This window comes from Urocampus carinirostris, chromosome 19, assembly GCF_059441175.1.
Source record: "Urocampus carinirostris isolate Australia breed hairy pipefish chromosome 19, RoL_Ucar_1.0, whole genome shotgun sequence".
NCBI classification, from domain to species: domain Eukaryota; kingdom Metazoa; phylum Chordata; class Actinopteri; order Syngnathiformes; family Syngnathidae; genus Urocampus; species Urocampus carinirostris.
Window position 1 is genome coordinate 16,537,488 of NC_142367.1, and position 24,453 is coordinate 16,561,940.

General features: G+C 42.0%; 1 protein-coding gene across 1 annotated transcript in view; it reads right to left on the reverse strand.

The window, feature by feature from the left end:
• Positions 1 to 24,453, reverse strand: part of itgb4 (integrin, beta 4) — a 39,998-nt gene that overhangs the window by 4,625 nt on the left and 10,920 nt on the right. Inside the window, exons 11-40 of the mRNA XM_088322928.1 lie at positions 23,749 to 23,916; positions 23,588 to 23,664; positions 23,304 to 23,512; positions 23,116 to 23,219; positions 22,123 to 22,218; positions 21,908 to 22,040; positions 20,265 to 20,390; positions 20,077 to 20,195; positions 19,967 to 20,000; positions 19,700 to 19,894; positions 19,530 to 19,633; positions 19,389 to 19,447; positions 19,292 to 19,315; positions 19,063 to 19,211; positions 17,710 to 17,889; positions 17,490 to 17,638; positions 16,286 to 16,493; positions 14,524 to 14,841; positions 12,780 to 12,946; positions 12,537 to 12,717; positions 12,332 to 12,469; positions 10,389 to 10,571; positions 10,190 to 10,318; positions 7,714 to 7,869; positions 5,716 to 5,853; positions 5,412 to 5,543; positions 1,943 to 2,092; positions 1,698 to 1,886; positions 1,467 to 1,622; positions 1,219 to 1,383 (exon numbers count right to left, since the gene is read on the reverse strand). Coding sequence (XP_088179054.1) covers positions 1,219 to 1,383; positions 1,467 to 1,622; positions 1,698 to 1,886; positions 1,943 to 2,092; positions 5,412 to 5,543; positions 5,716 to 5,853; positions 7,714 to 7,869; positions 10,190 to 10,318; positions 10,389 to 10,571; positions 12,332 to 12,469; positions 12,537 to 12,717; positions 12,780 to 12,946; positions 14,524 to 14,841; positions 16,286 to 16,493; positions 17,490 to 17,638; positions 17,710 to 17,889; positions 19,063 to 19,211; positions 19,292 to 19,315; positions 19,389 to 19,447; positions 19,530 to 19,633; positions 19,700 to 19,894; positions 19,967 to 20,000; positions 20,077 to 20,195; positions 20,265 to 20,390; positions 21,908 to 22,040; positions 22,123 to 22,218; positions 23,116 to 23,219; positions 23,304 to 23,512; positions 23,588 to 23,664; positions 23,749 to 23,916 — 4,336 coding nt within the window. The remainder of the gene's footprint in view (positions 1 to 1,218; positions 1,384 to 1,466; positions 1,623 to 1,697; positions 1,887 to 1,942; positions 2,093 to 5,411; positions 5,544 to 5,715; positions 5,854 to 7,713; positions 7,870 to 10,189; positions 10,319 to 10,388; positions 10,572 to 12,331; positions 12,470 to 12,536; positions 12,718 to 12,779; positions 12,947 to 14,523; positions 14,842 to 16,285; positions 16,494 to 17,489; positions 17,639 to 17,709; positions 17,890 to 19,062; positions 19,212 to 19,291; positions 19,316 to 19,388; positions 19,448 to 19,529; positions 19,634 to 19,699; positions 19,895 to 19,966; positions 20,001 to 20,076; positions 20,196 to 20,264; positions 20,391 to 21,907; positions 22,041 to 22,122; positions 22,219 to 23,115; positions 23,220 to 23,303; positions 23,513 to 23,587; positions 23,665 to 23,748; positions 23,917 to 24,453) is intronic.

A 24,453-nucleotide genomic window follows, 5' to 3' on the forward strand; every position in this document is an offset into this window, starting at 1 on the left:
TCAGCAATAGTCGACATGAGATAATGGATCGCGACCAAGAGGGTGTAGCTCATTTTAGGCAGTCCACAATGGAATTCTTCAAAACAAAAACACTCTGCCGGTGCCTGCTTTAAGCATTTTATGCCGGCCAGAACGGCACGCCTCCAAACAAAAATGCCTTATGCCGGTCCTCGCTCGTAGCAATTTAAGGGATCGCGGCCGCACGCGTGCAGTTAGTTTTAGGTGAAAGTACAGTAACGTCAAAAAAAGTGTCACCAGGCCCAACAAAGGTATGCTCTGGAGCAATGTTCCCTGTAATTTTTCAAGGGTCTGAGCGTTCACACAAAGTCGGTGAGCAACGCTTGAAACAACAGTGAGCAACCATAATCCCAAGTGTTTTTTTTTCTACTTTTTTTTAAATTCCTTTAAAAAAAATCTCATTGTGTTTATTTTTTCCGAGCTGTTACTTTTTTCTTTTTGTTCTCTATTTAATTTTTCCTACATTTCTTTCTTTTCTTTTTTTCTGGCTTTTTTTCTAAATTTTTCCTTCTTTTTTTCTCTTCCTTTTGTTTCTATTTTTCCTCAGCTTTTCACAACTTTTTCATTTTGGTATTTTTTTCTTTTTTGTTCTATTCGCCCCTTCCTTTAAGTCATTTTGTGCATAATTTTACATAATATTTGGTCATGTTGGGATTAAAGAAGCAAAAACAACCCGAAGAGCCGTTTAGGACCCGAGCCGAGCCGAAGAAGCCGGTTCCCCGACAGACTCTACTAACTTTACTCAACTTCGTTCTCCTTCGGCTCGACTTCAAAATACCGCATTTAGGACACAACGTCAGGGGAACCCGTCTATTTTTATCTTCATGCACTGTAACTTTGACTTGAGTCGCTTCTTAATTAGTAATTTTGAGCCCTCATTTTTGTGCGCTGGCTAGATTTACTTGTGCGCTGAGAATGTGCGAGCAGTGCGCAATTGCGCACGCGCGCAGCTTAGAGGGAACACTGGTCTGGAGGTTTCCGCTTGCAGCGAGATGCAATTCGTGGATAATGGATTGCAGCCACACAGGTGCACTTCAATTTTTGGTGGGCCGAATACCAAGAAAGGGCAGGCAGGCCCAACATAAGCTCACTCTGCCCCTAGTTGCAGCAGTGAGCAATTGGGGATAATGAATGGTGATTTAATGACAACAAAGACTGTTGCAATTCATTTTTGGATAATACGAAGAAAAACCTGCTCACCTCCATCCTGAGACTCGATGGTGATGATGCCCTCCCTCTCAGGGCCGTAGCCCAGTGTGGTCTGGGCCTGGACTTTGAACTTGTAGGGGATGTTCTCAGTTAGGTTAGGCACCGTCAGACGGGTTTCGGCACTGTCCCCGCTCACTTGGAAGGAGCGTGTGTCGCCTGGACAAGTCATAAAACAAATTTCTTTTATAGAAACGATTTTTTGCGTGAAAAAGATCATTAAAGATGGCGGGGAGCCTGACCTCCTCCGTGAAGCTGCTCGCATGTGACCACGTAGCCCAGAATGTCCCCGTTGGGCTTCCTGGGTTTCTCCCAGCTAAGCTGCAAGGAATCTGGGCTGAGTGCCGTGAAGACAAGGGGCCCCGGTGCGCTTGGGGTGCTCAAAGTGAATGGCGAGCCTGCCAGGCGGAGTACAAAACAGTAAGGGATTGGCCAGAAAAAGCAAACGTTCACAAATTTTGAGAAAAAGGAACCTGGCATGGGGCTGAGGGGGCTCTTGGGGTCCACTGCTGACTCGATGGTGATGACTCCTTCTCGTTCGGGGCCCCAACCTTCCTGGCTCTGGGCTTTCACCTTAAAGAGGTACGAGTGATTGGGCAGGAGGTCCTGGATGATGACAGAGTTGTCGGCCGGGTTGGTGACGTTGATGCGCTTCACATCACCTGTGAGGTAAACGCGGGTCAGGATAAATCCGAAGCGTTCGACGGCTTTTTCTTACCTCCGTTGAGAGGCTGGTAGAGGACGCAGTAGCCCTGGATGTCCTTCTCACAGTGGGGCTCCTGCCAACTGACTTTCAGGGCGGTGGGACCCAGAGCGGAGAAAACCAGTCGGCTGGGGGTGTCTGGGACCCCTGGGGTGAGTCTTGCAGCTGATGAGATTGGGGTTGAGGGACATGCTATGAGCCGGGTGTTTTTTGGATTGTTTTTAGGGCTGCAACGATTAGTCGACGTAGAAATAGTCGACAATGAATCCCATCGTCGGCTATTGTCCCCAGACATGAGTGAGGCATCTTTACATGAATATAATCTCTGCTGAGAGTCCTTCATGCGTAATATCGTCTCTGTCTTGAGTGGTAACATAAACGTACAGAAATGTTGGCGTCCACATCAAGTACATGTACAAAACTGGTTATCACTGGTTAAGAGGGCACAGCAGCGCCTGTACTTCCTGCGGAGGATGAGGAGAGCCCACCTGCCCCCACCCTCCCTCATTACATTCTACAGGGGCACCATAGAGAGTATCCTGACCAGCTGTATCTCTGTGTGGTGTGGAGGCTGCAGCGCTACCGACTGGGGTAGTGTGAGGAGGGTAACGAGGACAGCAGAGAAAATAATCGGGACTACACTTCCCTCCATTCAGGACATTGGCCAGAAGCACTGCCTATCCCATGCTAAAAACATTACCGGGGACCCCTCTCACCCCCATCATGGACTGTTCACTCTGCTAGCCTCTGGGAAGAGGTACTGCAGTGTGCGGTGCAGGACCACCAGGCTCCGCAATAGTCTAGTCCCCCTGGCCATTAGACTGTTAAATGGTCAATCTAACATATAGTTAACTTAAATCTAAACGGCTGCTAATCTGACTTTTTGCACTACTGGCAGTTTTTTTTTTATAGCTTGCCACTCATTGCACATTGCTCTCTGCACTATTGTAATTACAGCGTTATTGTTACAGTGTTAATGTTACTGTGTACCTGACTTGTTAACCTGACTGCCCATTTTGCACATCTGGTTAGCTACTCTTCTTGCACTATCGGCACTATGGTAAAATACTATACATAGCCAAAATACAATACAACATTATTTATATCTGTACATTCAAGGAAACTGTGGGGGTCAGATGCATCGACATTTCGTTCTGTATACACGTGTACTAGAATGACAATAAAGTAGATCTGAATCTGAATCTGAATCTGAAAAACTTCTACAGATGGGGAACCTTTTAGCCTGGATACAGCAAATAAAAAGACTACTTGCAAAAATTGTAAAGCGGACCTTGTCTATCATGGCGGTAGCTCGGTGACGCACGAACATTTAAAAAGCAGGTTGGACAGCTGAACGAAACAAAGTCTGACTCGCCTCGCTGAGATTCAAGTAATACGAAACCCAATAAGATTTTAGAGAAATGAATTGTACATGGCCTGCTATTGAAGAGAGCTTGAGTATTATGCTTCATTGTGCTTGAAACTAAATGCATGTAGTACGAAGAACAAAAGGTCAGTTGATAAAACCGTTGGATTTCAAACTGTTTGTAATCGTTACGATCTGGTACAGACTTTGCAGTTGACCACTAAATCTACTCCACAAAATGCACATAATATTTGTTTTATTTACTATCATATTGCTGCTATTGAACCTGTTTTTAGTGTAGAGGGGTGAAAGTGTTTACTTAATTTAAATTTATGACTTAATTGCCTGTTTTTTAATTATGGACGGAGGTTTATGTCTACTTGACCGAGCACCGCGCCTGATTAGTTTTAGATGTTTTGTAAAAATCCCCAGTATGTTCAATAAAAGATGCATTTTTAACTGTACCCATTTTGCCTGTGTTTATTATCATTTCCACATAATCAAATCTGAGTTTAAAAACATTTCCCGATTTATGGATTAATCGTTTGAATAATCAGTGACGAATCAACTATTACAACAGTCGTTAGATGCGGCTCTAGTAGTTTCTGTGTTTAAAATATTAGAACATCTTTGAATACATTTGAAAGAACTGAGTTTGCTTGTATTTTATAGCTAGTGCTAGTAGTTAGCCTAGATCAGGGGTCTGAAACCTTTTTGACCCAAAGAGCCATTAAAGCAAAAATATTTCGATATTTTTCTTTTATATTCTAAGACAAATTTAATAAAACTACCAGACAAAATCTAATTAATTTTGATCAAATCTATAAAATAATAATACCAGAGCCTTTGTCCCATATCACTATAAAAATACCACCTATGATTTGTCTCCCTCTCGCAGTTACTTAAAAAGGTAGAGGCTCATTTTGTCCTAAATAATGGTGTCAAAACAAGGTGCAAGAAAAGTTCTTTTGTAAAAATGTCACAAAATATTGCAAACCTTTGGTGCAGACACCGCTAGGCAAGGAGAAAAATTACGTGCTCCTTGTTTCTAGCTTCGCCCATTCCTACCACTCACCTGATTAAATTGCTCTCGGTGCTTCACTAGAGATTTTAGGTAAAAGGTTTGTTCCTTGGCTTGTCTTCGTTAAGTGTCTCAACAATGAACATGGATTGTTTAATAAGCTTACATATCAAAGATTATTGAGCGAGTTACAGCCACAACAAGGTCTGTTGGGGTGACACCTAAACTGTATACTGTAGTAGATCAATAAAGTCTCAGTTTCGTGTGTGCGACAATTGGCCCTGCATGTATCAATATATTAATTTATTGCACAAGTTCTATTTCATTTCCGAGCCACATGTACTCATGAAAAGAGCCATAGGTTTTCGACCCCTGGCAGAGATTCTTGTTTCTTCTACTCTTTTTTGGACTGCTCGGATTCATTGGAAGAACATGTTGCCCCTGCAGGTAAGTCTAGGTATTGCTTCACACATTGAGAGGTATGCATATATGGTCATCTTTTTATTATGATTTAACATGTCTTTTTTTGTCTTTTGAAGATGAATACTTTAGCAAAATCCTGCCCATTTTTTCCATGTACTGTCACGGTTGATTAGAAACTTTGCTGATGACCAATCACAGCTCAACTTCCCAAAAGAAGTAAGCATCATTCAGTAATGTAATTGTCACCCGACAGCAAGTGGCAAAATGGCTGCTCACTGAGATGTACAAGGGTAACCCACATTCATTTTGATCATATTAATCAACAGTAATGTGTCTAAAACATTCAGTGAAAATCTAAAAAAATAAAAAAAATAAAAAAAATCACAGTAGAAGGATTACTTTGCAAAAACAACTCGTGAGGTGGTAACCTACTGTATATTATATAATAAAAATCAAAGACCAAAACCTTTTCGCTGTACCTTTTGTTTTTTTTAAACAAATAACTACTGTCAGACTGTTAAACCAATCAGATTGCAGAACATAATCCACAATAGAAATCTGATAAAGGTGAGCATTATAGCTCTCAAACATATCAGTTTGTTTCTCTGACTGAGAAAAGCAGTAAAAAACAGAATACACAGCACCCTTCATGCCAGACACGCCCATGCACTTACCCTGAAGCACCCTGTCCAAATTATAGAGCGCCTCGTTGACCTCAGAAGACTGAGTCCTCACCCTGGGCCCCTGAGACGGGCCGTAGCTCGACTGGTAAGAGGAGCCGTGCGCCCCAGGGAAGCCGTATACACCTGAGGGCCAATCGAGAGGCGAAAACGAGAACGGACGAGGCGAGTTAGGAAGAAGAAGACGGGAGAAGCCAAAGTCAGCAGAAGAAAAACAAACATGCTATGCAACTGACAGCACCAAGCTTTTCCGACATGCATACTAAAAGAGCCACCTTACATCATCAAAAAGTGTTACCTATATCGGTGAAATTGCCGGACACGTCTCCCATAACGATGGAATCGCGGATGTTTTCATCTCCGTAGCCTCGTTCGGACCGCTTCCTCATAACTACGTCCGTCGTGTGGATGCCGCCCATCAGATGAGGGCTTCCAGCTGGAAAAGGAAATTTACTTTTTTAGCGACATTGTTTTAAAACAGGGGTGGACAAACCTTCGAGAATGCTCTGAAAATGTGTGAGGGCTGACTATTCTATGAACAGTCTTTAATAAATTCACCCTGCTTGACGATTAGCATTGTGACATCGTAGCTCGCCTTTGTAGCATTTTCATTCGAGTTGCAGTGTCTTGTGAAAAAGCGCTGCCGTGCAGTTGAAACAGCTTCCATTTGCTTCCCCTTTTTACATTGTCATCTTTTTGTAGACGTCATGTTTAGTCTGGCAGCGTCTCTTTATGTATTTCTTGCAAACAGCTTCAGTCTCTTGGCAAATAAGGCAAATGCAGTTGTTAGGGTGAAAAAATACTCCAGTTTCTACTTGTCCTGGAAGTGGTGACCCTCACAGTCAACTTTCCTTTTTTTTTTTTTTTTTAATTTACAGTCACAATTTTAGAAATGGGGTGGGATAATATTCTCACAGAAAGCCAGGGACAAGGTAGCCAAATGGCTACTCGTAAAATTGTGATTCATTTTGTTTGTTTTTTGGTGCAAATTTATTTTATACTGCTGTCAACATTACTGGTAAGCCACTTATTACAAATTTTATGACAGAGGCTGCGGGCTAGTAAAAATTTGAAGGAGTATTTCCATTTATTTTACATACATTACATTAAGTTACACTGAGGCCCTTTAAGAACAACCATTACGCTGATATGGCCCCTGGTGAAAATGAGTTTGACACCCCTTCAACAGGCATTGGGGAAATTGTAGGTTTAGGTCAAAGCACTCTTTTAACCTGACATTTTAATCTCTTGCAGGCCACAAAATATGATACGGCAGGGAACATTTGGCCCACGAGCCATTAGAGGCTAACCTTGACTACGCAGCAACTAGCCTAGCTTTAAGGCCTATCTTTGAGCATTCTTAAGCTCGAATTAGCAGATAGTGTCACCAATTTGAAGGCTAGCATTAGCGGCTAGCGTCGCCACAGTGACCAGGATTTGTATTTACAACTTGTGTTAGAATTCTTTTGATTTTTAAATAAGGTGTTCAAAGTTTCTGACTATTTTATCTTTTTTATTCTTAATTATTATTTATTTTTCATGGAGTTGGTGTAATTAATTAAGAAAGTAAAGATCTGCAAACGGGCAGCACGGCGGGGCAGTGGTTAGCGCGTGTGCGGCACAGTTCTGAGGTCGTGGAAACCTCCTGCCTGGGTTCAAATCCAGCTTCCGGCCTTACTGTGCGGAGTTTGTATGTTCTCCCCGTGCTTGCGTGGGTTTCCTGCAGGCACTCCGGTTTCCTCCCACATTCCAAAGAATTTTCAGGTGAATTGGCCGGTCCAAATTGTCCCTAGGTATGACTGAGCGAGTGAGTTGTCTGTCCCCGTGTGCCCTGCGATTGGCTGGCAACTAGTTCAGGGTGTCCCCTGCCCACTGCCAGGAGATGGCTGGGATGGGCTCCAGCCCCCCCGAGACCCTAATAAGGATAAGCGGTACAGCTAATGAGATGAGATGAGATCTGCAAACGGACGGTATGTAATATTTAGCGCCACATAGTGGTTCAACAAAGCCTTTATTCAGTATATGAAAAAAACAAAAACTTAATACTGTAATAGGCAAAAATACATGAACGATCATACCAATGTTTATTTTCTAAAATAAAATGTGTATTTATTTTGCATAGAGGAATCCATTTCTAGAAGTCTGGTCTCATGCTGCTACGGGGACCCAAAGGGGAATGCTCCAAAAATACAGGCTCCCAGTGTTCTAGTCATTGATGCACACAACAGACTAGCTAAAACCCCAAAACTAATAGCTGAGCACACACATTGAAATTCACGTTTTCAGCTAGTCTCACCCGGCATGTAGTTGGTGGTGGTCTCGGTGGTGAAGGAGCCGCCCCTGTAGTTGGAGTTCATAGTGGACATGGGGGTGGAGGACGTGGACAGGTTTCGTGTGCCGGAACCGCCGGGAAAAAGAAAGTTCTGGTCCCACTTTCCATTCATCATGTAATCTGCAGAGAACCGTAGTCGTCAGAAAATGAATGTCGTTCTTTAAATAATCAGTTTGTGATGTGGAAAATCCAGATTGGGATGGACGAGAGAGGTATGGTAGACCCCCCTCGGGATACAACAACCCCGCCTTACGACATTTTAACTTGAGGTGTGGGATGAGTGGTTGTTTCTGACCCTCTTTATGGCATTTTCCCCACTGTGTGACATTGACAACAAATAATTTCCTATCAGAAGTAGATCATGAGCCCAAGACTGAGTCAGAGCCCGACCTGAATTTTAGCAGGGGTTGGGCCTAAAATGTCAATCATTAAGTTCGGGTCAGGCTGGATTTCTCTCTCACTGACATACATTGTTGCTCTTTCCCTTTCTCAAAGTGCCACGCTAGATTCTTAAAGACATACTGTTGCTGAGGCTTATGGCCCAATTTTCAAATGGTCAAAATGCCTGACAGCCCTAAAATCTTTCTTTCAACACTCATAAAATACGTCAATGTCGGAATATTTTCAGTAAATGTTACCTCCTCTGAAAAGATGTATGAAAGATTTAAATGTTTAATAAGTTTTGTTTAACTTGGATTTTGTAACAAAAGACTAGCTTTAATTAGTTATTATAAATCACCACTCTTCCTCCAGAGTCCTCACTGATATAATGTGAAATTTTGTTTCAGGATCGGTCCTGCAAATCAAGTAAATTTGTCTCTCTACAGTATAATACCCCTGGGCCTGGGTTGGTCAGGCTGGCTTTTTATGCCAAATCTTACCACTACACTATTTCCCATGCCCGAAAAACGACATCTCCATGTCTGCTATAAGTCGCCGTCACGTAAAACACTGGTTTGTGATTGTTTTGTGTCACAGTGTCATTAAAATGCTGATATGCGATTGGGTGAACTCCCTCCCACAACACCTTTTTCCTGTTCAGTCCAGAATCTCGGGGGCCTCGTTAAGATTTTGCGAGTCAGCGATACAATATTGTATTTTTGCGATGGCTTGAAGTGATGCTAAAGGGAGAGGCAAAAACATGATAACCATGGAAACTTCCAATAATCAAGAATTACAAAGAGGCCACACAAATTTCTACCATTGCAGAGTCTCACATCCGTAACCAAACGACGATTGGGACTATTATTAGAGATTAGAAGTCAATTAAAAGCAAGGATATCTTCTTGTCTTCATAAATTGCCAATCCGAATAATTATCAAAGGGCAGAGGTGACCTCGCATCTTGCCGCCTGTTGCTTTTTCACCTGGCGGGGTCGTCGGGGTCTCGGCGGTGATGACGTCCACTCGCTTGGTCCAGGACACCTTTCGGAGCTCAAGGTCGGACCCCACCAACTTGATATGTTCCCAACCTTATGAATCCGGGTCATGAGGGGGAGAAGCAAGCTAGTCTAGTGTAGGAGAACTTTTGTGTGTGGCCTTCTCGGACTCTAACGACCCAAATTAATTTTTTTCATTGACTACAGTAATCCCTCGTTTTTCGCGGGGGTTGCGTTACAAAAAGGTCCTGCGATAGTCCAAACCCACTATGTAGGTATCAGTAACATATATAGGACTGTAAAAAGTAATTGTAGATCTACAATTAAAACAGAAGACACAGAGTTGCATGGTTTATTGTCATTATACAGTCTTACAACAAAATTGGAGGGCTTCTCCCCTCAGTGTAAGAAAGAGAGGCCGGCAATCTGCGCACTAGAGATACTTGGGTTGAGCCAGGTCTCTGTGATGCTTAAAATACATCCCTCACAAATGTTTCCCACCAGCTTCAGGTCATCCTTTTCATGGGTAATGGATCTGGCGTGAAATACAGGCTCAGCAAGGGTTGCTTATTACATAGCCACAGCAGTAGGCCATCACGCTTTTGCTTTATCTCCCGACGCTGCCTTAGTCTCTTCCCAGACCCGATAACAATCCACGAAGCACCCGGAGGTGATCAGCATTTATTTACTCTCCTCTGATTTTCCTCAGTCTCATTCAATCGATACATTTCTTATCAGTGTGACAAGCAGCTAAAATACAAGCTGCCACCGTGATTCGCAGTTTGATTTGGCTGAACCCATTGTACCGTGCGCCCACCCGGCTGTTTGACTGACAGCATTCACCAGCCTATCACAGTAGCACTCACATACAGTCACGCCCACCCAACACACACACACAGCCATCAGGCCGACTATTATTAGAAATCATGACCGTGATAGAATTTGTGTGTTGTCCGGTGCAGAACCCAAGAAAAATCCGCAAAGTAACCAAACCGCGATACAGCGAGGGATTACTGTGAAGTGTAATCTGCTGATGAGAGTGTGTCTGAATGAACCACCTACCTTCCCCAGAAACGCTGGGCGTCTTGGACCCGGTGGGAGACTTGAGCACCTCGTTGCTGTACATCAGATAGCTGTCATACTCGTCTCCTGCTTCGGCGTCCACGATGGGGACGTCCGGGATGATGGGGACTGGAAAAGAAAGAAACGTGAGGAGGGGTTTGGTCTTTGTCAAGAGAAGGAGACTCAAAAGACGACTCACTGGAAAGTGGTCTGGCGGGTTGCGATGCCAAATTAATGGTGGCGTCCCGGTAGGGCCCCCAGCCGATTCCGTTTTTAGCACGGACTTTGTACTGATAGGTTTGGGCGTTGACGAGATTCTCGATCAGGAGCATCCTCTTCTTTGGGTTGTCGATTTTCACTTTTTTAGCCGCGCCGGCTTGCTCTGCGCAATGATAAAAGTTTAGAGTTAAAGTTTTGATTGTGATCTAACTAAGGCTTTAACTCCAAATTCCTGTCCTGTTTTATATGTTAAATCCTTCTTTAACAAAAGAGTTAAGGCTGCTTTATCAAATAAAACATGCTTGGAGTTAAATCTTTATTTGTGAATTGGCTGAACTTCCTCCCACAATGCCTTTCTCTTCGCTCAGAATCTTGGGTGATTCTTAAAGACTTTGTGAGTCAACGATATAATTTTGTATTTTTGTACAGTAGTTATTCGCTATGGCTCGTAGTGATTCTGAAAGAAGCAAATGCATGATAACCATGGAAACTTGGGTTTATCAAGAAAATGGAAAGGGCACACAAATCACTACCGTATTACTCCAAGTTAAAGTTCTGTAGCATAAAACATGCTTTGAACATACTTTAAAACTAACTGAGTTATAGCTTTATTTGTGAATTAACTCGGGTTGCAGTTCCGTTTTGTATCTTTCAGCCTGCTTTAATGCAAAAGTTAAAGCAGGTTAACTTCAAGTTAAACATGATTTACCTTAACTCAAGGTTAAAGCTTTGTAAATGAACTCAAGGCTAAACTTCAAGTTCTGTTTTGTTGCTTTCAACCTGTTTTAAAGCAAGAGTAAATGCAGTTTAACTCAGAGGGAAGCATGCTTTAAAGCTTCAACTGTGAGTGTGAAATTACAGAAGTACAGCGTTAAAGATTTAACTTGGGGTTTACTCCAAGATAAGAGTTTCGATCTGCAGCTTTAATCCTGCTTTAACACAGGAGTTGAGGCACTCCGAATTTAAAATGCTTTAGTGCTTTAACCTTGAATTTAAGCTTTATTTGTGAATTAACTCAACGTTTAACTCCAAGTTGCAGTTGTTTTGTACCTTTCAGCTTGCTTTAATTATAAAGTTGAAGCAAGCTAACTTCAGGTTAAACATGCTTTAAAGCTTTAACCTTGAGGTAAAGCTTTGTGATTTAACTCAAGCCTAAACTCCACGTTAAAGTTATGTTATGTTGCTTTCAACCTGTATTAAAGCAAGAGTTAATGCAGTTTAAGTCAGAGTGAAGCATGATTTAAAGCTTCAACTTTGAGTGTGAAATGGCAGAAGTACAAAATGCTCTTGCGTGCGCTGTCAAAAGTTAAAGCGTTAAAGATTTAACTTGAGGTTTAACTCCAATTGTGAATTACCTCAAGGTTTAATTTAAAGTTGTAGTTCAGTTTTGTGACTTGAAACCTTATTTAACAAAAGGGTAGAAATGAGTTCTAAAAGCTTTATTTTTGAGTTATAGCTTTATCTTTTACGGGACTACTTTTAATTTGTGGTTTAGTTTCAGCATTCTGAGTTAGACATGCTTTAAAGCTTTCATCTTGAGTTAAAGCTCCAATTATGAATTAACTCAAGCTTTAACTCGAATTTGCAGTTCTGTTTAAGATTCCAGATTCAGACAGGCATACAAAACTGTCGAGATTGCCATTGTTTAATGTCTGGAACTAATATAATGTAGAAAAATTGTTATACGTCAGTTCAGTTCGTATTCTACCATCTTTTAATAAATGATAGCATGTCTCTCATCTTAACAGCTAGCATTGTCAAGGCTAGCTTTGCCCACGTGGAATGTAGCATTAGCAGCTAGCATCACCATTGTGACCAGGATTCGCAATTCCTAGTGTTTACAACTTGTGTTAGAATTCTATTTATTTATTCATCAATTTAAGTTAAAAGTTCAAAACTACTTTGAATTTTGATAACGCTTACTCAGATCGTCGTCAATAGGTGTGTAGATGACCTCGTAAGCCGTGATGTTGCCGTTGGTCTCCGCAGGCTCTGCCCAACTCAACTGAGTCACAGTCGGGCTGATGACATTAAACGCCAGCCGTCCCGGTTCGCCAGGCACTGCAGAAAAAACAGATTAGCTCTCAGCTTCTGCAGATGAGGCTTCATCCAACAAATGGACAATTACCATCCTCCAGGGTCTGACAGGCCACAATGTCGGTTTCATGGCCATCTCCGAAGCCATTGTAGGCGGACACTCGCATTTCGTAGTCGCAGTAGGGATACAGGTTGGTCAGCTCAGCTTGAGGAGTCTTCACATCCAAGACCTGAGCGTCTTTCTCGGGGTCGCCGTAGATCCAATACTTCACCTGTAGTAAAAAATGCAAACGATGAGAAACCCTGTGCTGAAGAGTTGAGAACCGGAGATCACCTTGTAGCCCATGGGGCTCCCTGGAGGCGGGTCCCAGTTGAGGTGGATGCTCCTGGGTCCAGTGGCTCTGGCCTTCGGATTCACGGGAGCACTGAGGCGGCCGCTGAAGTTTTTAGGAGATACGAAGCCTTTCTGCTGCATTTGGGCCAGCTCGGGAGATCTTGGACCTAAAAGTCGATAAAAACGAGGTGATTTTGACATTCCACTCTACAATGGTGCCTCAGCTTCCGAACGCTTCTTAATCCGACCAGCATGGCCTTCGACCTAATTTTTTGACCAGTTTTCGAATGGCCCGTGTCCAGCCGAGAGATTTCTAGAAAACAAGCGCAGCAGAGCGACCTGAATTGCATGACTCCGCTCTTGCCATTTATTGTTTGGTAGGTTGGTTAGATACCTTAACCACTAGGGTCGTAGGGGCACCATTTTTTGTAATGTGTCTTGGGCAAGTGCAGCCTGGCCAACATACCTTTCTCGAACCGGGGACCTTTGGCGTGATAGGCGAACGTGCTAACCACTGCACTACGGAATGATCAGAAAAAGTGTGGGTACGAGCAACAAGGAGAAAGCCAGTCGTGGGTGATTATAAAAGTTTATAGGTGAGCTGCATTGTTTAATGTGTCCTTAAAAAGTTCAAAGTACAATATTTACTGTATTATGTAAGTGTTAACAATGCCCAGTTCAGATTTCACGCGTGTGCTCGTAGGTTGAAAATGGTGAAAGTAAGAAAAAGACTGTTTCAAAAAGAGTCGAAACGCCAACCCGAACCCCTAAAAAGATGAAAAAAGGGGTTTCTTCAAACTCGTCTAAAAAAGTCACCGTACTTGCATGTACAAGAAAAAGAACTGGATAGAGGCTGCGATAATGATTTCAGCCAGAAGATGGCGTCAGCAAGTAGAAGACTTTGAACAGCTGGACACCACCATTAAGAGTAAACAGGAGGTTTATTGTAATAGTTTTTCGTTTGCAAAGTTTATGCAGAGAACTAGAATTGGTAATAGCAGAAGCAACTTCCATTTCTACGTTGTTATTTTCTAGAAACGTTATGAAGACATACACACAAGGCCAGAGTGAGAACTAACAAAGCAGTAAATGAATTGTCTTAAAATAATCGCAGGTCACCCCAAAGATATGTAAACTGTACATAACAGTGTTTATATGAAGTTATTATTGTTACTTTTAATAAATGTATTCATCCTTATTAGAGGTAAAATCGGCCTAAAAAAATCCAGCCCGACCCAACCTGGCCCATGGATACAAAAGCCTGAGCCAGCCCGAGCCCGACCGATCAACTTGATTTGAGGGTCTGAGCCTGAAGTAAACCCGAATTTCTACATGTTTTTGTGAGGCGGAAAGGTGATTTCGTCCGTCTCCGAAAACAACCCCTAACGCTCCCCCGCCGCGCGCCTGCTTTTTGTGTCCGGCAGTGCTGCTGGATGGAGTATGCTCCAAACGCGCTGAATTTTATCTGTAAGGAGGAAGGTGGATTTTCCTCAGTCTCCGAATTTTAGGCCTGTTCCGGTCCTAGCCCAAATAACTCCCTCTAATCAGTATTATATACATGTCCAAGTTTAGGACTAAATTGCTGGTTGAATATGTGTTTGATTGAAAAAGATGTGGGTTTGTTATATGGGCCATAACCAATTAATGAGTTTACTATTAATTCTTAGTGGAACAATCAATTCAGACATTGACCAAATGCGACCTCCAACAAGGAGAGACATAGTGCTACCAGACCACAACCTACCTCCTTCTATAACACTGACGATGGTCGTCTTCCTCTCTCCGACTGTGACATTACTACTGGGCTCCACCAGCTCCAACTGGAAGGTGTCAGGCTGACCCAGCCCGGAATGGCTCCGGGGGTCGATCACGATGTTCTTCTCCGTCTCTCCGGGGTTAAACTTGAGCAGACCGGAGAGATCGAAGCGTTGGCCCTTCTTTGTGCGCCATTTCACCGTGGCGGGGCCGTCCTGGTTGCGAGTGCGCACTACGGGGATGGTGTAGTTGGCGTCTGAAGTGGTAAAGTTGTGGGTGCCCCTCTTGAACATCACCACACTGGGTTCTGGTGGATAATTGAGCCAAGTGAGATGGGTGATTGGACCAAAACAACCTTCAAAATTGGGTCATTTTGATATGAATCCCAAAAGTATTTGGGGGTTTTACTTTTTTCCAAAGGGTTTATTTTGATTTAGGTTCATTTAAGTTCACCCAAAAATTACGTACTTTTGATATCTTAAATCTGGGTTATTATTTTTCCTTTTCTAACTCACCAAAAACTAGATTAGAGTGTTCCAACAAAATATTTGGGTTACCTTCTTCAAAATATCCAATAAAGAACCCCCAAAAATGTGTTATTTTTCCCCCCACAAAACCACCTACAAAATTGGGTTGTTTTATTTCACTGAGTGATATTTGAAGATGTGATCAAATCTCTGAAATAATAATAATGCCAGAGCCCGTGTCCCGTATCAATATAAATATACAACATTAAAGTTGTCTCCCTTCCTCAGTTACTTAAGAGTGTTGAAGCTCATTTCGGCCGTCATTTTTGGTCCTAGATAACGGTTTAAAAACAAGGTGAAAGCAAAGTTCTTTAGTAAAAATGTCACAAAATACTGCAAACGAGATGGATATTGTCGTATTTACCTTCGGACCAGAAAGCACCAAGCAAGAGAACCAAGGGAGAGATCCACTCACTTCTACTAATCACCCCATTGCTCAGAGTTGTTAGCTGGCGTTTTACTGATGGTTTGTGGGTTTTTATCATAAAATATCTCAACAGTGATTTAACATAGTTTAATGCGCTTCCATTTAATGGATTTTTAAGTGACTGTTGGTGTTGACTAGTGTATCGGTGCTTGTTCACCTTCTGGGATTCGGACAGAGTATTTGAACGAAGAAAAAAATAGAGCCATATATACCATTTGAGTAGAGGACTTTTACTACAAAATAAAATAAAACAAGGTGCATTTCAGACCAATAATCAGGAGAGCTTTCTCCCACCAAAAATCACGCAAAAGAACTCAATGTCAAATAGATTCAAACTGCTGCCAAAACGGGGTAAGTTACTATACTGTAGTTGAAAAAGTGCCCTATATATACTGGACTGAACCATCAAGCCTTCACTGCTTCCTCGGCTTTGCATTTACCAAAATTGGGATCAATTACCCGTCATAGGAACATCATAGAGAAATGTGTCAAATTTAATCTCCGAGCCATTTGTACTCATGAAAAGCCCTATATGGCTCGCAAGCCGTAGGTTGTCAAGCCATGCTTTATATGGAAGCTCATTAAACAATGTATGTTCACTGTTGAGTCACTTTCTGATGAAAACCCAAAAAACAAACTGTAAACACCCTTCTTAGGTTGGTAATAACATATGAATTGCATAGTAATCACATGATTACTATTTTAAAGATGCATACAGCGTTTCACGCTAATCAGTAGGAAATGAGTAGCTCTGAGCTACAAAGAGGATTGTAAACCCCTGATCTAAACTTTCTTACCAGGCAGGTCAGCGATGGTGACGGTAGTTCTTGGATAGCGGCCGAGTTTGGCGCCTTGTCTCGGGTTACTGAGTTCCATGACGAACTGTTTGACCTGCTTGTCATCCAGGAGGGCGTGTTTCTCTCCAAGCTCAAGCAGACGGACAGGAACAGTTAAATGGGTTTCACCGGGACCGTAAGTGAGATCTCCGTCTATGGTCACGTAGTCCTGAAAGGCGTAGACAATTTGTGTCAAGTCGATTGAACACTGAAGTAGTTGAAATAGACACAGTGCCTTGCAAAAGTTAAATAAATAATAAGTTCCTTAAGGTTTGATGGTGATTGGAACCTGCGCCCCATTCCCAGGTCTCTTGCAGACTTCACCAGATTTTTTTGGGCCACAATCGCTCTATTTTTGGCAGCATCCATTTTCCCTTAACTGAAACGATCTTCCCCAGTCCCTGCTGAAGAAAAGCAACACCAGAGCATGATGCTGCCACCACCATGTTTGACAGGGCGCATAGTGTTTCCTGGGTGATGTGCAGTGTAACTGTAACGCTTTGCATTCAGCCCATACATTTCCATTTTGGTCTCATCTGACCAGAGCACCTTGTCCCACTCATTGTTAGTGTCTCCCAAGTGGCTTCTTGCAAACGCAAAACGAGCCTTTATAATGGTATTCTTTCCGTATAGGCTTTCTTTTTGCCATTCTTCCATAAAGGGCCGATTTTTGCAGAGTACAACAAATAGTTGTCTTATGCAGAGATTGTCCCACCTCAGCTGTGTATGCATGCATGGCGTCCAATGTGATCTTGTCCCCTTTGGTTGCATTTCTGATACGTTTTCTTCTTGTTTGGAGCTTAGAAGGACGTGTAAGCGCTGAGAAATCTTCTTGCATCCCATTCTTGCTTTGAACTTTTCCATATTTTTCCCAGACCTGCCTTGTTTGTTCAATGGTCTTAATAATTCTTTCAAAGAGCCCGACAAAGAGCAGGTGCATTCAAACTGAGATTTAATGACAACCCTGTTGCACTTTGTCAATTAGGTCGACTTTGGATGATTCAGAAGTCATCATGGAACTCATGGAGTCAGTTGGGTGAGCTGAGGGAACGGGGCGGCAATATTTTTGCAACACCTACTTTTCAGTTGCTTTGTTTTATGTAATGTAGCAATAAGACAAAAACGTTCTTGGCTGGCCAATACTGTCACTAGGCACTGTATGTACCTTTTTATCCTTAGCGGTGAGATCTCTTGTTCGGTAGGAAACTTGCGTGCGTCCATCTTCAATGATTTCTCGGCCAATTGGAATGTTGGCCACCCCGTCCTGTCTACTGTATGTATAAGCTGGCTGAAGGAAGGAGAACACGCTGGAGGCTTGAAAAAGAGTCAAACTTTCTGTCAATACCATGACAAATTCGAAGTTTCTATAACAGTTTTGTCTTTACCGCGGTCTTTGATAATGGTGATGTTCACCAAGCGTTTTCCGAGTCTGGCGATTCCCAGCGGCACGTCTGTGGCCTCCACCAGCAGCTTTTTCTTGTCGTCGTCTTCATCCTTGAGAAAGAGCGGCACGTGGACGTCCACTGATTCCACGCCTTCTTGGAACTCGACTGCTCCAGCAGCCTCTGTAAAGATTCAAGTCCATTTAAAGTGTGTATGATGTAGCGACCCCTAGCTGTATCAAAATATTTCATTCATTTCAATAAATAACTTTTGATTCAAACAATAAGCAAATCCATGTACAGTACTTATACCCGTAGGTTTAGAAATGTGTAATTATATTACAAAACCTGAAGAAGCACACATTTCCAACTTGTAACTACAAAAGCCTGAATTGTCATTTTGCGAAGGTAGCTTGTCCCTTTTAGCACTTAACTTCCACTAAACTTCCACAACCAAGACCTTTATGGTGATGGATTTTCATGATTCAGAAATAGTTGACAATTCTTTCCACAGTTTCTTTCTCTAGCCAATTATGTTAGCCACTTGACTGCAGGCTATAGCTCGCTTTCTCCGTATAGTTAAAGCGTGCTTCGCCAGAGTCGGCTATGCAAGCGAGTTGCGTATTTCAGGCGTCTTCAAATTATTATTCAGTTGTTTTAGACACTCAAGTTAGCCACTTGGTTGCAGGCTGTAGCTTGCGGGCAGCTGCTTTTGTTATTGTTCGTATCTGTTTGAATAAAGTTTGCTTCGGCCTTAGGTTAGTCGCTAAAGTTAGCTGCTTACATCAGCTATGACCAACTCCAGCTATTTGCTCTTTTCAGCCGCTCCGGGTGTATCAAGCTCTGTTGGTGTTTCACTTTCAGGTCCTGTTACTGGCTGAAATGAAACCTTGCTCACATTTAAAATATTGAAGTAGGCTTCCCAATTTAGGCAAATGGTATGCAGCAAGCTTTCGTAGTTGGTCTTCTTCAAATGCACACATCTCAGCTCCATCTCAAGTTACAGTGACCTCCAGTGGTGAATTATTACACCCGGTCACTTAAACAAAACTAAAACAAAAATTGGGCGCTAGGAGTTGTGGCTGGCCTCGTCATGGGGATACAACTGTTATCTTGGTACAATAACCACTGTTCATGCACAGTCATCCCTGATTTTTCTCACACGGTTTCTCCGTGCCCCAATGCGTCATAGTCTTAATGCGGTTTCAAGTCGTGTGTCTACTCATGGAAATGTTGGAAGCAGGAGATTTGTTTTATATCATACTACATAAAGCACTTTGACTTGCACTTATATGGATGAACTTGACTGTACCAAACTGCAGTCTAAATTTTAAAGGTATGATAAATCAGTCCCACCTCTGTCTGTTGCAACTGTGTAGAAGCCAGGCAGCACTTTGAGTTCATTGAAGTGTCCCGATTGGACATTTCTCTCGGTCATGCGAACGATATCAGGGTAGCTGCTGCGAGGGGCGGATAGGACTGTATCCATGATCGTGTAGTCTTGCCTTTCGATCAGAAGATTTAGAATTAGACCGTTGTTGGACTTTATAATAAAAGCATATATTTATATATGTGTATAAGGTACCTTTTTCCTGCGTTTCTCTGTGTTCTGAAAAATAAATTGTGTTTTAATAAACAGTCGTGAATATTTAAACTGTATGATGCAAGGAGTCACGTGTCACCTAAATGAAGTATTCTGCATTTTCTGGATACCAGGAATTTGTCTGTAGACTTCGTTGAGCTGATCAAAGCAAACATGGACGTCAATTATAAAATCTGTGCACTGATCTATCGATACCAACACACGAAAGATGCCAACTCACATTATCCACGACCTCTTTACGAAGCTGTTCTGCATCTCTTGAATCGGACCGAGATAAATTCTCCGAAAATCGCCTGTTCAGTCGCAGGGACATTGGATACTGAACTACAAAAAGTGTGATAAAATTAGAAATGTTCTTTCAAATTCTGCAAAAGTACAGTATGTACTTACTGATTTCTTTGGGGTTGGGCTTGACGAGGACCTGGGGGTGGTTGGGACTTCGGTGGACATTATCAGTAACCTTCCAGCGGACAACGTCTGTCCCTTTAAGAGGACCTGCCCGCACCATCGGAGTGTCCAAGTAGTCCGAAGTAAGCTGGGACGAGCGGAAATTATACTCGTCCTCCTTGAAGCCGACCACGCGACCTGAGGAGAAACATGAATGGCATTAGAATGCAATAAAGAGGGAAATGCCATTATAAGAAGGTGACAACATACCTTTCCCACAGCAAGGCAGCAGGGCAAGGCAGCTCTTTGAAAAGAGGATAAAAAAGCACATTATTTTCGTATACAAATCCATATGAACCTCGCCTCCGTACATTCCTTACCTGGCAGCAGGTTTTACAGCAGGCACAATATTTCCAGCAGCAGAGCAACAAAAGTGCCAGCAGTAACAAAAGGAACAAGAGGAGGGGGAGGAGCCAAAGGAGGCTGGCAGCTGGACAGTCTAAAATCAAAATTAATAAAGAAAATCATACGCAATGCTCCAATAAAGTTGAAGTGACTTGGAAGTTACCTTTCTTCTTGAGCATCTGGACCTCCAGATCTTTAGATGCCGGAACTCTGGGGTTTTCCACTGTGTAGTGATACGTGCAGTCATCGTCCTCGTCACGGAAACTGCACTTTTCAAGAACCTTGTCCGCTGCAATCATACAAACATTGAATTAGAAATTGTAATAGTGGAAAACTGTAGTGCAGTAGATCCCCGGGTTATGGCATTGCAACCTTATGTTATGATTTCACAGTACATTGAGGAATACAATATTTTCAGCCCATCGCTGTGGCATTCTCCCTAACCATATCCAAGATGACAAAAATTCAAACTTTTGGGTGTTCAAGCTTCTTACTGTGTGGGATAAATTTCCAAGATGCCCGTTCGATGTCATGGTTTGCTCTCGGTTTGTGTCACAACATCATGCTGATATACTATTGGCTGAAATCCCCCCACAGCACAGTTGTCTCTCTCCATTCAGTTCAACATCTCATGTTACAAACTTTGATTTGTTTAGCTATGCATCCCAAGACATGCAGTGATGCTAAAAGGGCAAGCAAAACATGATAACCATGAAAGCGAAGCTTGCGGTTTTTGATAAATGTGAAGAAGGCACGTGCATCGCTATCTTTGCTAAAGGATATGGCCATAACCAAAGGACGATGGGGACGATTATGAAAATAAACAAAGTCCATGAAAACGCTTGCAAGCTGAAGTTTTAAAATTAGTTTTTATTTTAACATTTTGCATCCTTCTCAGTGTTCCTACAGCTTAAGTCAAGTTACATTCAAGACCTTTTAAGACTTTTTGAATGCCTTTTGAAAGGAAATTTAAGATCAAGTCTACAAAAAAACCACAAAATTGAAACTAATGCAAAACAAAAAACACTAGAATTAGAGACAATTTTAAACAATTGTTTGGCAGGTATAGTTAGTGAGATCACTTAACTGTTATTATTACTATTATAATTTTTTTTAAATCAAATTTTTGTACAGTTGAAAAACTTGGAAAACAAAAAAGTAATTAACATGTCAATACTGGCAGATAACTCCTAATTCCAAAGAACTCCTCTGCTACATTCATGAAACATTTCGATCATAATGAATGAAAAATGACATTTTGGTCCAGTGTAAAACTTATATGAAAAACAACACTGCTATAGAGATCAATTGTGAATGTAGCCGCATAAAAACTCATGCTAGGTAAAAAAAACTACTTCCTGGATGTGGACAATTGATAAATATTACTAAATCTTTGTGTTTACATTCTTAAGACTTTCGGTAACTGGATTTAAGACATTTTAATGCCAAATAAGGCCATATTTTCAGAATAATGATGTCAATGCCTTTTAAGACTTTTCAAGGATCCGCGTGAACCCTACATCCACCAGTCACGCACCACAAAAGGGAATTAAAGTTTAATTTTTCCTTAACATGTATATCCATCTATGATGTTGTTTCATCATATAAAAGTATATAACATATAACTAGTACTTAATTCATACAATTTTGTAACTAATTATAATATTTGAACAGGTTTCAATCCCCCCTCCCGCCACACGAGAATTCCCCTTTGCAATCTCCACTACAGAACGGATGAATGCCATATACCGGGGGTACGTTCGATTTATTGTAATCATATCTTTGCAAAACGATGACTCCTGTCACCTTCTTTGAGTTTGTCCACCATGATGACCCGGAAAGGACACTTATCACATTCCGCCTTCTTCTTCTTCTCTCCCGTCTTCCAGGCCTGGCACTGAGCACAACTGCGTGTGGCTTCGCACACACCTAGCTGAGCCTGAACAGACCACAACAATAGTTTAAAAAAAAAGAAAAAAAAAAGAAAAAAAAAGGAGGTTAAAAACTGCAATTTTATGTACCTGGAAATTTGGCTCACAAGTCGACGTCATCTCAAGTCCGGATGTTGCACACTGACAGAGTCCGCAGACACATTTACCGCGTCCATTGCAAATACCCTAAAACAGGCGACAAAATATATGAATCAGTTCAAAGTTGCTGTGCTGAATTCTGAACGTTTTTACTCGCTGACCCCCTCTCTTCTGGCATGTGTCATCATTGCAGCCGCTCTCAAGCTCCTTATGTTGTGTGTGCAATTATGTGCATTTCTTAGATCTACTCAATTAACTCTTTTTCGGGGTTTAGGTTGGTGTTTAGACTTTACTTAAAACATGCCTTTTCCCGTTTATACAATTTTCATGCTGCACCAACAAAAAACTGTGGTGCCGAGCATAAAATCACTCTCCAAATATTCTGAAAAGCTTTGCTATAAGTAAGATAAAAGCAGATAGACGCGGTAGAAAACAAATATAAAGGCTCTTTAAACTCAGTAGGACATTGTCAAAACATACTTCTATCTATCTATCTATCTACCTTGGTCATATCCCTCAAGAGGGGTGACCGACAGCAAGACAAACACATACAATAACAAAGAAAATAAAAAGGGATAAAAAATAGCAAAAACCACACACAAAATGTTTTGGACCCTGGCCAACCCAAATGCCCAAACATGTTAGGCACCTCGGCACTTAAGTTGGTCATGCTTCCGTCCCTCAAGATGAAACGAGACACAAGAGAGCGGCCGAGTCACTCGGGTCAGGGTAACACAACACACTCTTTTGTTCAACAGCAGGGCCCGACAACTTTCACTGGTTTACCCCTGCCGCATCATACAGGTGCCCTGCCCATCCTTTAGAACGCGTCCAAACATCCCACTATCCTTTTATAACACATCTCCACTCATTCCTATCACCAACTATGAAACATACTTAACAGATAATATATTTTACTTTAAAAAATGCCTCATATGACACACCTTACTATTAAGTTATATTGAATACATTCGTTTTACTCACCCCTTTGCTGTCCAGACAGGTCTGGTTGCTCTTAGGACACTCACAGGCTTTTCCTTCCCAGTCTTCCGCACATACACAGCGGCCCATAATGCAGGAGCCACGATCTGATTGGATTTAAAAGAAAAACGTTTATCTAAACTGGCACACGGGTAACCTAAAATGTGGAATTCTGGGCAATGTAGTCTTACCGTTACAGAGGAAACCTCCGAATCGCGGACACTGGGTTCTATCATACTGGCAGTAAGGTCCTTCAAACTGGTCAGGGTTGTAGCACACACATGTTCCACACTCTAAACAATCCCCGCGACCCGAACAAGGTTCTGTGGATCCCGGGCCGATGCACTGCCGGGTGTCGAGGGCAGAAGCGCTGGCTGAACAGTTACAAAACGTGCTTAACCTGAACGCAGAAGAAAACATTAAGAATTTTTTGGCGATAAAATACGTGGCAGATTTTCTTATATGGGAATCTCACCATCCATCATAGCATTGACATTTCCCACAAACGAGGTCACCGTTGCCATGACATCGGGGTGCGTTCGGGATGGCACTCTGAAGGAGGAAATTGGATAATAAAGTTAAAAATCCAATCAGCACAACCACGTGAGAATTTTGGGGGGGTCTATACTCATTTACCTTCTCGCAGTCACAGGTCGGACAAAGCACGCTGGCTCTGACGTTCACGGCGGAGTTAAAAGTGGTCGGTTTTACCCTCATCATCCCCTCTTTTTCGTTCATGCCCATTTTACAGACTGGAGACTCATCAATCATCCGCTGGGCTTTGAGACGCATCTTGAATTTGCCCTGTAGAACAAAAAGTAGGGTTTCATTATTTGTATTTGCTTTTTTCTTATACTGTAATCAGACTTGAAGAAACAAATCAAATTACTTATTCTTTGCTGGTTTACGTATAACAGAATAGAATAACAAAACATTGCCAACAAAAGAACGTCAGGATAAATAGGCAATAGTATTTACATTGTTGTGATTTGAGATTGGCCTAAATTGTAATTGCAATTTTTTTTTTACATAACAATAGTACAATGAAAAATACTGCACAGTAACAATAGTGCAATAAAAGGTAGCTGAATAACATCTAGCAGAAACAAAATTCCCAAATAAATCAATTGATAAGTTATGAATATCCATTTTTTGATAGTTGTTTTTTTTTAATATTGAGATATTTTGAAAAGGATTACTCTTTACTGCGACTGGCTGGCAACCAGTTCAAGGTGTCCCCTGCCCACTGCCCCAAGATAGCTGGGATGGGCTCCAGCACCCCCGTGACCCTACTGAGGATAAGCGGTGCTGATAATGGATGGATTACTCTTTCAAAAAATC